This window comes from Leucoraja erinacea, chromosome 2, assembly GCF_028641065.1.
Source record: "Leucoraja erinacea ecotype New England chromosome 2, Leri_hhj_1, whole genome shotgun sequence".
NCBI lineage: Eukaryota > Metazoa > Chordata > Chondrichthyes > Rajiformes > Rajidae > Leucoraja > Leucoraja erinaceus.
This window is the reverse complement of record NC_073378.1, coordinates 87,533,288-87,548,957: the sequence shown is the minus strand read 5'-3', so window position 1 is coordinate 87,548,957 and position 15,670 is coordinate 87,533,288. Positions and strand designations below refer to the sequence as shown.

General features: G+C 44.2%; 1 protein-coding gene across 1 annotated transcript in view; it reads right to left on the bottom strand.

Moving 5' to 3' along the window:
• The window catches only part of azi2 (5-azacytidine induced 2), a 59,288-nt gene that overhangs the window by 32,383 nt on the left and 11,235 nt on the right, over window positions 1-15,670 (bottom strand). The window contains exons 3-5 of the mRNA XM_055660373.1: window positions 10,483-10,608; window positions 9,906-10,005; window positions 5,442-5,590 (exon numbers count right to left, since the gene is read on the bottom strand). Coding sequence (XP_055516348.1) covers window positions 5,442-5,590; window positions 9,906-10,005; window positions 10,483-10,608 — 375 coding nt within the window. The remainder of the gene's footprint in view (window positions 1-5,441; window positions 5,591-9,905; window positions 10,006-10,482; window positions 10,609-15,670) is intronic.

The following is a 15,670-nucleotide window of genomic DNA, read 5'->3' as shown; positions in this document are numbered from 1 at the left end:
TGCTTAATCTTCAGCCTATTTTATACTTTTCTTATTTGCCAGTTTCTGCATTTCATTTTCCTTTCAGCCACTGACATTTCAGTATAACCTTTCTAGCGAAGTCTTCCATTCCAGTTGTTTGCTCTTGGATAATGTAAGACCTCCAGCTTTTGTCACAGTTGGACTAGAAAGTGTTTAGAAAGGGTAGTTTGAGAAGTGATGTGCTCCTTTTGCTATTTACATGAGATTTCTTGAGTCTTTTCCAGGGACATTCTGAATGCTCCCTCTCCAATTTTAGTGATCAGGGGCCATGGACTATCCAGACCTGGTAGGGTTGTTGCATATTTTAAAGGCAGTCTGAAACTTTTCTTCTGTCCAACTGGTAATCCGTTGCTGCGACAGGGCTGTTTCGAGTGCCTGGTATCGGGAATATGAACGACACGATCTTCCCAACAGAGGAGATATTCAGAGAGCACTGAGCACGAGGGAGGTGAGCAGTCAGTGATTGGCAAGGGGATCTGTGCTCTCTTTCCCACCCATGTAAGCTCACACAACTTGAGAAACACACCCACACATTTGAGCATTAATGTCAATGCAGCAAAGCCTGGTCTCCGGCTCTGTGTAGTGGTTGGTGTACATTGGCAAAGTATCCCAGATTGGAAACTCCACAATGCTTCAATGGATAAACAGTTCTACAGACATTTAAAGGCCGAAGTCCAATTGCAAACCAATGATCACAGGAATAGGCTTTTGAACAGCTTTTTACTTTTAAACAGAAAAATGCATCAACAGTGATTCTGATCGAGAGAGAAATGGCCAAACAGAATGATCATATGGGAGCATGAGGGGGGGCATCTGAAGCTCACAAATTCCCATCCTGCAAGGCAGGGCAATATAATTATCAGGGCAGGTTTTAAAGAAAATAAAAATGTCAATGTCAAATAGGAATGAGATTTCAGCCACATAGGAGTACTGCAGGCACATCCAAAACCCAACTGAAAGCAAGGAAAAAAACTGTACAATGGAAACAAGTATTTACATTGAGATCGACAAGGGAGAAACAGTTTGTAATCCAAGATTGTTGCCATCTCACAGTAAATGAACTATTGTAATAAAGCATAACCAGTTGGCATGGACTTTGGCTTTTGTACTACTCGCGTCATTCTAGATAATGATCTTGAGCCTGACCACTGTTACTAATGCTACCAAGCGACTCAGCTGCTCACACTAGTTTCAATTCTGATTTATTAACTATTGCAAAATCCTGCAATGATTCTTTTCCGACCGGAAATGTTTTAACTCTTAATATGTACTCTTAAAAATTCAATTACTTTTCCTTGATATTAAGGCAGTCCTTTCATGGTTAACTATACTGCAAAACAAATTACACAGTAATTCCTATACTTCTCAAACCCCTGTTCAATAAGCGAGTTCGGTATTCCGACTGCGCATGCCCAGGTCATAGGTCACCCGTGATAAACATTCTCGGCAGCTATGCTGCTGCGTGTGTAGGCCTACGTTTCATCCTTGGTCGGGGTCGGGTCTCAGACGCTGCGGGCGTTGTTGAGTTGCTGCTGGGCCATCCCCGTCCCTGTTCGGGGGCGGCCCTGGGCTAGCGGGGCGCCGGCGCAGGCAGCCCCAGGCTTGCAGCCGACGCGGGGAGGGGGGGAGGTGTTGGCTCTAGCTCGGGTTGGCCAGCAGCCCCGGGTGGTGGCTGCCCCAGGCTTGCAGCCGGCGCGGAGGGCATGCGCTGGCTCCGGCTTGGCTCTGGCTACCGGAGGGACCGCCAGCTGGGCCTCTCACCTTGTCCAGTGGCTCTCGGTTGGCCCCCTCAGTGCCGGTCGGAGCCGAGCATCGGTCATCGGCAGGGATGCACACAGGGTGCATCGGCGGGTCAGGCAACATCTCTGGAGAAGGGCCTCAAACTGAAATGTCACCCATTCCACAGACAATAGACAATAGGTGCAGGAGTAGGCCATACACCCCTTCAAGCCAGCACCGCCATTCAATGTGATCATCCACAAACAGTACTCCGTTCCTGCCTTCTCCCCATATCTCCTGACTCCGCAATCTTCAAGAGCCCTATCCAGCTCTCTTGAAGGTTTCTAGAGAAGCGGCCTCCACCGCCCTCTGGGGCAGAGAATTCCACAGTTTCATAACACCGTGTGAAAAAGTGTTTCCTCATCTCCAATCTAAATGGCTTACCCCTTATTCTTGAATCCGGGGATGCTGCCTGTCCCGCCGGATTGCTGCAGCGTTGTGTGTGTGTCCCCGTTGATGGCTGGTTCTCGGCTTTCGCCGGCGCCAGGAGGATTAGTCGGCGGCCGCTGTGTGGGGCGGGGGGTGTGGCTACCGGTCCATCAGAGAGAGGGTTCCTCTGGGGTTGGGCTGGAGTTGCACTTCTTCTCCGCACTGGCTGTGGGCCTGGGGCCGCCAATGCTCTGGGACGATGTACAGTCGGTCCGGGGCTGTCAGTTGGCCCCGCGGGGTTGAGCTGGGGTTGACGCTTCTTCTCCGCGTTAGCATGGAGTCTCGTCGGTCCGGGGTTGCCCCCGACCTCTCCTGCAGCCCCCCTTGTGGGGATGGGACACTCGGGGTGGGTGGAGACGGACAGTCCAGCAGCACCCCGGGTTCGATCCTGGCTGCAGACGAGGCACGGGTCTGTGTGGATGCAGCAGCGCAGCTGCCGAGAATGTCTCTCCACCGGTCCAGTCTCTCCTGTCTCCCACTCGCATCTGCTCCCTCTCTCACACTGTTACACCCCGCTCTCCTGCTACCTGGCACACCCGTTCCTCAGATTAAATATATTTTTACACATAAATTATGAATATAGATAAGAATTTATACACAGTTTATGCAGCCAGTAATTTGTTCGTTTTTTTCTTTATCGCAAATAACCATTGACAAATCCTATGATTCCTTGCTTTTTTCAGAATACTGAACTCGCTTATTACAATAAGCTGGTGCATCATGTTGCGGCAATCTGGGCAGCCACATTGTCTTCAAATGTTAACAGTTACTGTGATAGTATTTGTTAATTGTTTAGTGACATGCAACATAATCCTTTCTCATCACCAGAGCATGAAGAATTTAAGAGGAAATCAGCCCATAAAAGTTGGAGAGAGTTTTAAGGAAGATTTAAAACCTCCAATAAACCCTTTTTTTGTTAAATACTGCATCGTTTTCAAAGCTCAAGTGATGACAAAATTCAATCATTACGTAACGAAGAGCATAATTTGTACTAATCCTGATCCAGAGTTGCATCAATTTACACAAACTAACCACTTCAAATATTTTACTGCAAATTAGAGGGTCAGTGATATTTTAAATTATTTTTGACTATTTTTTAATTCACACTCCAGATGGTGAGATTGTGCAAGAACAAATCCAATAAAGCACAAATTACTCCAGAAAATCCTAGCTTTTCAGAGATAATGTGTGAAAAATCTAGTTAATCCTAGAGGATTAAAAAAATGCCACCGAAACTGATCAGGTATATTAACCGTTTCTCTCTCCACAAATACTGCCTGATCTGCTTGGTGTTTTTAGCTCCTTGCTTGTGAGGAACTGACATGTGGTTTTTGATCACTGGTATTCAAATATTTAGAAGATGAATTTTAAATTTATTGTTGGCAATGAAAACCATCACAAAAAGGATCTCAAGAAGTGATCAACAGTTTAAGATACTTAAAGAATTTGTGCGCTATTATTTCACAAAGGATTAGATCACCATCTAGTGGAAAGATATATAATAACATCTTGCATTCGTCCAAAAATCTGAAGTATAAAACAAAAAAATCTTGAAATCAATTAAGACTGGACCCTGCACAGCAAAGATCACAAAATGTCCAACGATTTCTGACATGTTAATACTATAATATTGACAGCAATCTTGGTAATTTCTGTGCCCCAGGTTCAATTTAGGAAATTGAGGATTTACTTGCATACAATTGAGCATACATGAGCAAGTTTGGATACACCTGGGAGTTCAATGTGGGTGCAGAAACCTAAGTTCATATCAGAATGATACGAACTTACCAGAAAATTGCACTAGATCTTAATTGGTGCAAATATTACTTACCTATTGATAGTCATGAAAGCCAAGAAGGGGCCTTTTTTTTGACAAATTACTCAAGCGGGTTAAGCAATATCTATAGAGAGGAGGGCATAAACAAAAGAGCAGACACGCGATGAATGGAGGAACTGCATCAACTATGGCCGAATGGACCCCCCCCCCCCCCCCCCCATTCTGGAAGGAGGAGGTTCAGAAGGAATTATCTTGAGAACTGATATGGCAGAAACAAATGGCAACAATGGTACACTTGTACGCTCTCTCTTCTTAGCCAGATGTCTACTCTCCCACAATTCTCGTCATAATGCCATCGGAATAGCTGCATCAAATTGTCCCAATAACATCTAAAGAAGTACCAGTTGATGTAATATACTTGGATTTTAAGAAACTCTTTCCAAAAAGGTTATTGTGCAAAAATTAAAGAGTTGGTTTTGGCGGAAATGCATTAGCATGAACAAAAACAAAAAAAAAAGTGAACATCAAGAAAATAGAGAATTGCAATATGTGTTTATTTGCTGGTGATAGGCAGTATGAGTGGGATACCACAGGTATCAATGTTGGATCCAGTTACTCAATGATTTGGATAATAGAATCAAATGTAATATCTGCAACAAAACTAAGCAAAGTGGGATTATAAATTGTGGAGCCTATACCTAAACAACCCGTCTTTCCAAATGCATGTAATCTTATCCCTCAGAATCCCTGCAGAACCCATCCATTATCTCACCTACTACAGATGTCATTCCAAGATCCCTCAACTTTATATCTTTCTCCAAAGTACAACCAGAGGAAAAACCTTGCCCATCTCCTGCGGCTGCAAACATGGATATCGACGTTGGTCTTTGAAAGACCCTATTCTCTCCCTAGTTATTCTTTTCCCCCATAATATACTCAAACTTTACTTAGATTCTCCCTAATCTTATCCACCATAACTATCCACGTCCCCTTTTATCCTCCTGACTTCCTTCTTAAGTATACTCTTGCATCCCCTCAACTTCTCCATATTTTTTTACAGAGAATGGTGAAGCTGTTTCCATGTTGAGTAATTAAATTTTTCTGATCTGCTTTATCCTTATTTCCTTTATTCAATATAATCATGTTACATATTTTGGTAAATGTACTTGCTCTGTCCTCCTTAAGATTGCAAAACATCCCCCTTTTCCACTGTTCTGAAGAAAATACACATCTTAATGTTTCTCCTGTCATATACTGTACAATTGCCAGAATCATTGATGATTTTCTATACTGTCATACATAGTGGAACAAACGTCATCAAATTAAAGATTTTCTCTCTACAGTAAACTGTTTGGTACCATACCATTTCAAATTGCGTTTCTCAAAAACTATCCAAGAATGAAACTTAAAAAAACAAATAAGACCTTCAATTTACCTTCAGTTTATAATTTTGTAGCTCTTCTCTAAGGAAATTACATTCTTGGTTAAGAATCTCCAGTTCTTGTTTTAAGGTTTGCACTTTCAGTTCATTACTTGATTTTTCTAAATCCCAGGAATTATAGGTTCTGTTCAGATGATCCATCACTACAAAGTAAAGAAGAATATCTAAAAACAATGACTTTTCAACAAAGCATTTATCAAAGATGTAGGTATTGCCTCTTAATAAATTTTTTATTTTGTTTAAAAAAAATTAACTTCTGTGCACATGATTAAGTTTGATTAAAAGCATATATTAATCACAGTATAAAAAAAAACCCATTCATTATCTCCTTTACCAATTTAAATATGTATTATTGCAAAAAAATCAATAGTGATCTCTTGTGTCAGGTTGGAGGGAAGCTAGAATAACACTCATATCTCTATGTTCAAGAAGGAACTGCAGATACTGGAAAATCAAAGGTACACAAAAAAGCTGGAGAAACTCAGCGGGTGCAGCAGAATCTATGGAGCGAAGGAAATATGCAACTCATATCTCTATGACTTTAAAACTCTCATTGTGTGTGTGTGTGTATATATATCTTTATATTTTCGCCAAATCGCTACGCAGTAACGATAAAATGTTTACATATTCTGACTCGCATTTCCCCCTCTAAGCAGTGATCAGCTTCACAAGATTCGATCTTTCACGACTTATTGTTGATTAAAGTTTAAAAAATGACAAAACTGACTTTTAGGCTTCGACTGATGACGTCACAATGAGGTGGGTGGCCACGATGGCTCGGGTCACTCGGTGCCCGTTTCACACACAGAATATTCCACGAGCTTCAAGTGACGTGAGGGGAGGGCCGCATTTAAATTAACGTTCCGCTTTTTCCGACCCGGGCTTCTATCCGCGATGGCCCCGGCTGGGGTTTTACGTGGCCATCAAGGAGGCATCGAGACAGCGGCGGTGAAGGAGACATCAAGACCGCAGCAGTGAGGCCTCCCGGCTGTGGTGAGGCATCGCGACGGTGGGGCCTCGCGAGGGTGGTGGGGTCCAGGCCATTCGGTTGGCCCGGCGGCAGTTGAGCTGGGGGTGCCACTTCTTCTTCGCACTAGTTGTGGGTCTGGGTCCGCTAGCGTCATCGGTCCGGGCCTGTCGTTTGGTCTGGAGGGAGTTGAGCTGTGGTTGTCGTTTCTTTTCCACACTAACTGTGGGCCTGGGGCTGCTGGTGTCGTTGGTCCGAGGCTGTCGGTTGGCCCGGTGGGAGTTGAGCTGGGGTTGCCGCTAAGTTTTAGTGAGGTCTATAAGTTTTGAATTTTAATTGTGAATTTTATTTTTTCATGTTCACGTTATAGGAGTCCCATTCGGCCCATCGAGTCATGCCTTCAATCATGGCTGATCTAGGGGATCCTAATCCCATTTTCCTGCCTTCTCCGCATAACCCCTGACACCCGTCCTAATCAAGAATTTGTCTATCTCTGCCTTAAAAATATCAACTGACTTGGCCTCCACAGCCCTCTGTCACAAAGAGTTTCACAGATTAACTACACTCTGACTAAAGAAGTTCCCCCTCACCTCCTTTCCAAATGAGCGCCCTTTAATTCTGAGCCCACGACCTCTGGTCCTAGACACTACCACCAGTGGAAACATCCTTTCCACATCTACTCTATTCATGCCTTTCATTATTCTGTAAGTTTCAATGAGATCCCCCCTCAATCTTCTAAACTCCAGCGAGTAGAGGCCCAGTGCTGTCAAACGCTCATCATATGCTAACCCACTCATTCCTGGAATCATTCTTGTAAACCTCCTCTGGACACGTTCCAGTCAGCACATCCTTCCTTGGATATGGGGCCCAAACTTGCTCAAATTTTACACCACACAGCTGTTTTTGCTTTCTAGTGAGATTTCCAAATGCACAGATAACTCTTCAATAACTTGAAATTCAAGCTCTAGACACCACATTGATGGTAGAACAGTTCAATTATGAAGGCATCATATCTATACTTTGTAAACGAGTTATCTCACCGAGTGAAAGACGCTTGGTTTGTTATTTTTATTCCCCAACTCTGCAATTCCAATTAGAAACAAAGAACAATATATGGCTGCCAAATACAAACTGAGATCTGCTATAAGAAGAGCCAAATCTAACTATGCCACTAAACTAGAAGAACAAATCACTACTAGTGACATACGTTTCATCTGGAAAAAACTCCAAAACATGACGAACTACAAAAAGAAACCCACCCCCACACCTAACAGTGACAATCAGCTTCCTCATACACTCAACTCTTTCTATGGGAGGTTTGAGCTGGCACTGGCTCCACCACCATCTCCCCCTGACTCCCTCCCTTCCCCCCCCCCTTTCACCATCTACGAGGAGGAGGTGAGGAGCATCTTCAGGGGACTTAAGAGGAATAAAGCCACCGGCCCAGATAACATCAGCCCCTCCGTTCTCCACCACTGTGCTGCGGAACTGGCTGGGGTTTTTACCAACATCTTCAACACCTCCCTCTGTCAAAGCTCAGTACCCAATTGCTTCAAAGAATCCATTATCATCCCGGTTCCCAAGACCAAGATCATCTCCTGCCTCAATGACTACAGACCCATTGCCTTGACATCGGCAGTCATGAAATCATTTGAGCGCATCATACTCAATCACCTGAAAACTGTCACCACCCCACTCATGGACCCATACCAATTTGCATACAGAGCCAACAGGTCAGTTGAGGACACCGTCAACTTAGCAACTCATCACATTCTGAACCACCTGGAGTCCGCAAACACATATGCCCGCATCCTGTTCATGGATTTCAGCTCTGCATTCAATACAATAAACCCGGCCAAACTGTTCAATAAATTACTGGACATGAACATTGACCCATGCATCTGTCACTGGATTCACAGCTTTCTCTGGAACAGGCAACAGAGGGTGAGGATCAACAATAACACATCCTCCCCTCTGTTCCTCAGTACAGGCACACCCCAAGGCTGTGTTCTCTCACCCTGGCTATTCTCCCTTTACACAAACCAGCTCACATCCCACCACAGCTCCGTCAACCTATACAAGTACGCGGACGACTCAACCATCATAGGATTCATCACCAACAACCAAGAAACTGAATACTGTGCACAGGTCAACCAAGCAGTGACCTGGTGCACAGACCATGATCTCTTACTCAATTCATCAAAAACAAAAGAATTCATCATCGACCCAAGACGCCAGCCATCCCCCAAAACTCCTGTGCTCATTAAAGGTGAACCCATCTGCATCACTGACACATTCAAACTCCTTGGAACCCACATCAGCAACAACCTCAAATGGAGGACAAACGCAGACCACATCTATGGAAAAGCCCAGCAAAGACTTTTCCATCTCCAACAGCTCAGGAAGTTCAGAGTAAGGTCTCATCTCATGCTCCGCTTCTATACAGCCATCATCGAAAGCATCCTCACTTCATCCATCACAGTCTGGTTCGGCAGTCTCGACTCACTCTCCCGGAAGAAATTACAGCGCATCATCAACAGAGCATCAAAAATTATTGGCTTACCCCTACCATCCCTTGAATCACTTTATCACAAACGGACACTATACAGAGCCCGCAAGATCATCTCTGATCCTACTCATCCTGCACACTATGCCTTTCAGCTACTGCCCTTGTCCTGGGAGGCATTACAGGACAATTGCCTCCAAAACAAACCGCTTCAAAAACAGTTTCATTCCCACTGCAATTAACATGTTAAATTCTGTACGGTGAGGAATAAGAATAAGCATGGCCCTTATGTATTATGTAATGTGTCTGTCTGTATGTATATCTATGTTATATGTTTAATGTTGATGAAATGTTGGAACCTGTACCGAGCTGTACTGATAACAAATTCCACCAGCCTGGCTGTGTGGTCATTAAAATACAATACAATGTATAAGATCATGAGGAGAATGTGTGTAAATTTATAAGGGGAACAGGTAAAATCCAGTCTTTAACCCAGAATTGGGGAATGAAGACCCAGGGGATAGGTGAGAGGGGAAAGGTCTTAATAGAGACCCAAGGGGAAACCTTTTCACACACAGATTGGTGGGTACATGGAACAAGCTGCCAGAGGAGGTAGCTGAGGCAGATACTATAACAACATTCATTTATTTGGACAGGTTAATTGATAGGAAAGGTTTAGAGGGATATGGGCCAAATGCAGGCAGGACTAGTGTAGATGGGGCATCTTGGTGAGCACATGGGCAAGTTGGGTTGAGGGGCTTATTTTCATGTTGTATGACATGAGCCTTCACAATTACTGAGCCAAGGTCAAATAATACAAGCCATAACTCAAAGATTGAATCTGAGACATTAATGACAGTTAGGGTAAACAAAATGTAAAATATTCATTGCTACTTTATAATCATATTCTCCTAGACTGGTTAGACTGCATTTTTTGCAACAAACGCAATGATGTTTTTAAATGTTATATCCTAGAAAAATTCACCTTGATTGGTTTCAACTTCACTTCGTAGCTGAAGAATTTCTACTTCTTTAGCCTGTAGCGTTTCATTCAGAATTCGGACAGAATCCATCTGATCCTTGACCTTTATAAAACAAATTTATTTTTTTACATTGAAAATAAGTACATCTGCAAGATTTTCACTTCATTAAATTGTATATCACACTAAAAAAAAAAAAACACAAAATGTACAGTCAATGTTTGATGATCGCATGGCTAGTTGGGAAAATAAACTTATCACAAACAGGATACAATAGAATCAGAAGAGAACATAAAAAATATCAACACAATTTCATAAAAATCTCCCTCCATTTGTCATCATAGGAGAGCCTGCAAATACCCCAAGTTACCATTTTCCTGACAACTCATAGGACATGATAAAAGGTCACGAACACAACAATAAATTCAAAATTACCAGCTGTATTTGTACATTTAAATCAAATTTAAAATTTACATTAAATTAATCATACACCACAAAACATTCTCTTGATATTTCATTTAAACACGCCTTTCTACTTATTGTAACTGGAACACAATACCAAGACACATTATTGGATACTACCATTCTTTCCAGTTTCTGTCTCATCTTGTCTCTTTCAATGCAGACTTCCCGATAAACCTGGTAAGCTTTATTCACCTCCTCCTGTCCGAAAAAACCTTTCTCTTTGTCCATAGATGCATTAAGAAGCTGGATGCATGGAACAAAAAAAGTTTTTTTTTTAAGCAGCAGTTCACATAAATCATCCATCATCTGTTCATATTCCGACAAGTCAGAAATTAGGTCTTAAATTACCATAACAAAACAAAGTGCTAAACTGAAAAAGTGCTGGTTGCATCTTTCAAACAAAGTACACCTACATTGGTTCAATTTAGCTGCAGTGCTTCCAGAGTATTCCTTGCCATGGCAATTCAAGTTCTTGTCCTGGTGCTTTTTAAATGTTGTGAGGGGATCTTCCTCCCCCACCCCAGATTCCCTCTAAACCTCCCCCTTCTCACCTTTATGCTTTGCCCCGGCTTGGGGAAAAGGATTTTAACCATCTACCCTATCTAGCTCCCATATCTATCTATCTTCTTATATTACTAAATCTCTGTTCTTGACCGCTTTTGGCCGTCTGTGCTGCGATTTCTGAGAGAACGCCGCCACCTACGGCTGTCATTTTTGGCCACCTTGCTCAGAACCCCCCTCCGCTGCATGTGCCGAGGATTTTTCCCATCGATGAAAAATGACAGATATTAATGTTTTTACAAAATTGCCCATTCTCTCTGATGCCCCCGCTGGCGGCAGCGGGGAGGGACTATAAAACCAGGAAGTGGTGTGCCTCACTCACTCTTCAAGATGGAGGAAGGCAGAGGGTCACGTTTCTCTGAGCTGTGAATAACACTGAACACATGTCTACTCAAATGTGAGTGCCCTTAGTGGTTCTAAAATGCTTGCAAAAAGTGTCTATTGGTTCTAAAATGTTTGCAAAAAGTGTATATCTATATTACTAAATCTCTGTTCTTGACCGCTTTTGGCCATCTCTTGCTGCGATTTCTGAGAGAACGCCGCCACATATGGCTGTCATTTTTGGCCACCTTGCTCAGAGCCCCCCTCCGCCGCATGTGTGCCGAGGATTTTTCCCGTCGATGAAAAATGACAGAGATATTAATGTTTTTACAAAATTTCCCATTCTTTCTGCTGCCCCCGATGGCGGCATGGGGGAGGGACTATAAAACCAGTAAGTGGTGTGCCTCACTCACTCTTCAAGATGGAGGAAGGCAGAGGGTCCCGTTTCTCTGAGCTGTGAATAACACTGAACACATGTCTACTCAAATGAGAGTGCCCTTAGTGGTTCTAAAATGCTTGCAAAAAGTGTCTGTTGGCTCTAAAATGTTTGCAAAAATGTCATTGGTTCTAAACCTAGGAAAAAATGCCTCTATTGGTTCTAAAATACTTGCAACAATGTCTATTGGTTCTAAAGCTTGCAAAAAATGTCTATTGGTTCTAAAGCTTGCAAAAAAATGTCTATTGGTTCTAAAGCTTGCAAAAATGTCTATTGGTTCTAAAGCTTGCAAAAAATGTCTATTGGTTCTAAAGCTTGCAAAAAAATGTCTATTGGTTCTAATGCTTGCAAAAAATGTCTATTGGTTCTAAAGCTTGCAAAAAAATGTCTATTGGTTCTAAAGCTTGCAAAAAAATGTCTATTGGTTCTAAAGCTTGCAAAAAAATGTCTATTGGTTCTAAATCTTGCAAAAATGTCTATTGGTTCTAAAGCTTGCAAAAAATGTCTATTGGTTCTAAAGCTTGCAAAAAATGTCTATTGGTTCTAAAGCTTGCAAAAAAAAGTGTCTATTGGTTCTAAAGCTTGCAAAAAATGTCTATTGGTTCTAAAGCTTGCAAAAAATGTCTATTGGTTCTAAAGCATGCAAAAAAATGTCTATTGGTTCTAAAGCTTGCAAAAAAAATGTCTATTGGTTCTAAAGCATGCAAAAAATGTCTATTGGTTCTAAAGCCTGCAAAAAATGTCTATTGGTTCTAAAATGCTTGCAGATAGTATCTCTTGCTTCTAAAGTGTGTGTGCGCATCGTCTGTCTGTGCGTGCGTATGTGTGAGTGCCTGCCGATGAGTGTGTGAGTGTCTGTGCATGTGGATGAGTCTATGTATGAGTGTGTGTACATGTGAGTGTATGTGTATGTGAGTGTTTGACTGTCTCTGTGTATGAGTGTCTCTGTGTGTGTGTGTCTGAGTGTGTGTCTGCTTAAGTGTCTGAGTATCTTTGTGTGTGTGTCTGTGTGAATGTGTGTGTGTGTGTGTGGAGAGCCACTAAGAGTGCATGGGGGGAGATGGACTGAATGCGTGTGGGGGAGGGGAATGGCATGGAGCAGAGTGGGGGGGAGACGGGAAGAGGGGTGACTGAGTGAACTGCCACCACCAGCTGTGAGTGACTGGGCTGTCAGCCCACCAGCCATGAGTAAGTGAAATGCCAGCCCACCAGCTGTAAGTGACTGAAGTGCCAGCCCACCACCCATGACTTAGTGAACTGCAAGTCCAAAAATCCATTCAGTCCACAATGTCCATACTAGCCCTCTGGAAACCAGTTCCTTCAGTGCACAACAGCCCGAGTGACTGAGCTGCCCGGCCAGAGTGACTGAGCTGCCAGCCCAAGAATCCATTCAGCCCACAATGTCTGGAAGCCAGTCCCTTTGACCCACAACACACATACTAGCGCTCCAGAAACCCCCCCCCCACTGGCCAGCAATATTGGAATTGGTGGAGAGGTGGAATATTGCGTTAGGGGCCAGCCCTCCCGTATGATGCTGGATCTCTGTCATTTTTCACCGACGGGAAAAATCCTCGGCACACATACGGCGGAGGGGGGCTCTGAGCAAGGTGGCCAAAAATGACAGCCGTAGGTGGCGGCGTTCTCTCGGAAATCGCAGCACAGACGGCCAAAAGCGGTCAAGAACAGAGATTTAGTAATATAGAAGATATACACTTTTTGCAAACATTTTAGAACCAATAGACACTTTTTGCAAGCATTTTAGAACCACTAAGGGCACTCAATTTTGAGCAGACATGTGTTTAGTGTTATTCACAGCTCAGAGAAACGTGACCCTCTGCCTTCCTCCATCTTGAAGAGCAAGTGAGGCACACCACTTCCTGGTTTTATAGTCCCTCCCCGCTGCCGCCAGCGGGGGCAGCAGAGAGAATGGGCAATTTTGTAAAAACATGAATATCTCTGTCATTTTTCATCCACGGGAAAAATCCTCGGTACACATGCGGCGGAGGGGGGCTCCGAGCAAGGTGACCAAAAATGATGGCCGTAGGTGGCGGCGTTCTCTCACAAATTGCAGCACAGACGGCAAAAAGCGGTCAAGAACAGAGATTTAGTAATATAAAATAGATTATACTCTGGCTAATGAAAGCAAGCACCCATATACCTTAATCGCCGCAATATCTAATGGTGCCGCCACATTCAGGGATGAGTATACACCAAGTTCCTTGCTTTTATTACTCCCTTGAGACCTATCATTCACTGTGTACATCCTACCATTGTTTGCACTCTGAAAATGCATCACCTCACACTTGCCAGGATTAAATTTAATTTGTGATTGCTCTGCCAAAATTCCCAGCTATCTATAATATGCTGTATTGTTTAAGAAAGAACTGCAGATGCTGGAAAAAAATCAAAGGTAGACAAAAATGCTGGAGAAACTCAGCGGGTGAGGCAGCATCAATGGAGCAAAGGAATAGGGGGGTGGAGGGCGGAAAGAAGAAAGGAAGCGGCGAAGGCCGGTGGTGGAAAACCCGGGGGGGGGGGGGGGGGGGGGGGGGGGAGGGGAGGAGAGCGAGGGAGGCAGGGGACACATGCCCACCCCCCCGTCTGTTTTGAGAGGTGGGGGACGATCCCCCTATCTTTTGTAATCCGGATTTTAAAACTCGGTGAAATCTCCTCTTTCCGCAAGACAGTGGGGGTGGGACTGATGATCGAGGGCACCGATTGGAGAGACGTTGGTCAGCAGGCAATGGGGGCGGGACATGATGATTCAGCACGATGATCGGAGGGGGGAGGTGTTGGTCAGAGGCGGAAGTAGGGGGGTGGGACTGAGGATAGACTGCGGTGATTGCAGGATGGAGATGTGTCCAGGTCATAGGGTCACAATGGCAGCCCTGGACACAGACTAGCGCCTCATCCGCAGCCAGGATTGATCCCGGCCGGCTCTCCGGCGCTGCCATCGCTGTCGAACTGCCACTGGACCATCCCCGTCCCCACCCGAGTGCCCCCCACGCCTGGGGGTGGCCAGAGACGTCGGGAGTCAGACGGGCGTGGTGCCCACAGCCAGCACAGAGAAGCAGCACTACACCCAGCTCAACTTTGTCTCTCCTGCCGGGTTAACCTACAGCCCTGCCTGGAATTAAGGAAAATTTAGCCCAGGCTTACAGCCAGTGCGGAGAAGCAGTGCTAGCTCCACAGCTCTGGGCTGGTATTCCATCAGTCCAGGCAGGGCTGTAGGTTAACCCGGCGAGACAGGCAGGGTTGAGCTGCATTTAGCATGAGATTGAACTGTAATTACCATTCACAGGGCCCACAACAGAAGCCTTCGAAGCCTCGCGTGTGTGTGAATGTGCGCATGCGCACGCGGCCGCCAATAAATTGCGTCCCCCATCCCCTCCATATTTTGATAGCGATTTCCATCACTGGCGGAGACAGTAGGCTTTGGGCCAGGCCACTGTCTCTGCCTCATCCTTTCTTTCCCCCCCCCCCCCCCCCCCCCACATCAGTCTGAAAGAAGGGTCTCAACCCAAAAACGTCACCTATTCCTTCGCTCTATAGATGCTGCCTCATCCGCTGAGTCTATAATATGCTGTTGCTTTAGACAAATCTATTTGCTGTTCTACACAACCAATTTTCCAATTATTTGCAAACTGGAATGCTGAGAAAATTTACAAGGATGTTGCCAGAAACTGAGGGCCTAGGGTATAGGGAGAGGTTAGGCAAGCTAGAACTTTGTTCCTTGGAGAACAAGAAGCTGAGGGGTTATCTTATTGAACAGTATAAAATTATGAGGGAAATAGGTATGGTAAATCCAGTTTTATCCAGAGTTGGGGAATCAAGAACCAGAGGACATAGGTTTAAGGTGGAGGGAAATATTTAATAGGAACCCGAGGAATAACTATATCCACACGGAAGGTGCTGGAATAATGGAACAAGCTGCCAAAGGAGGTACTCGAGACAGATACAATCACAACATTTGAAAGACATTTGGAC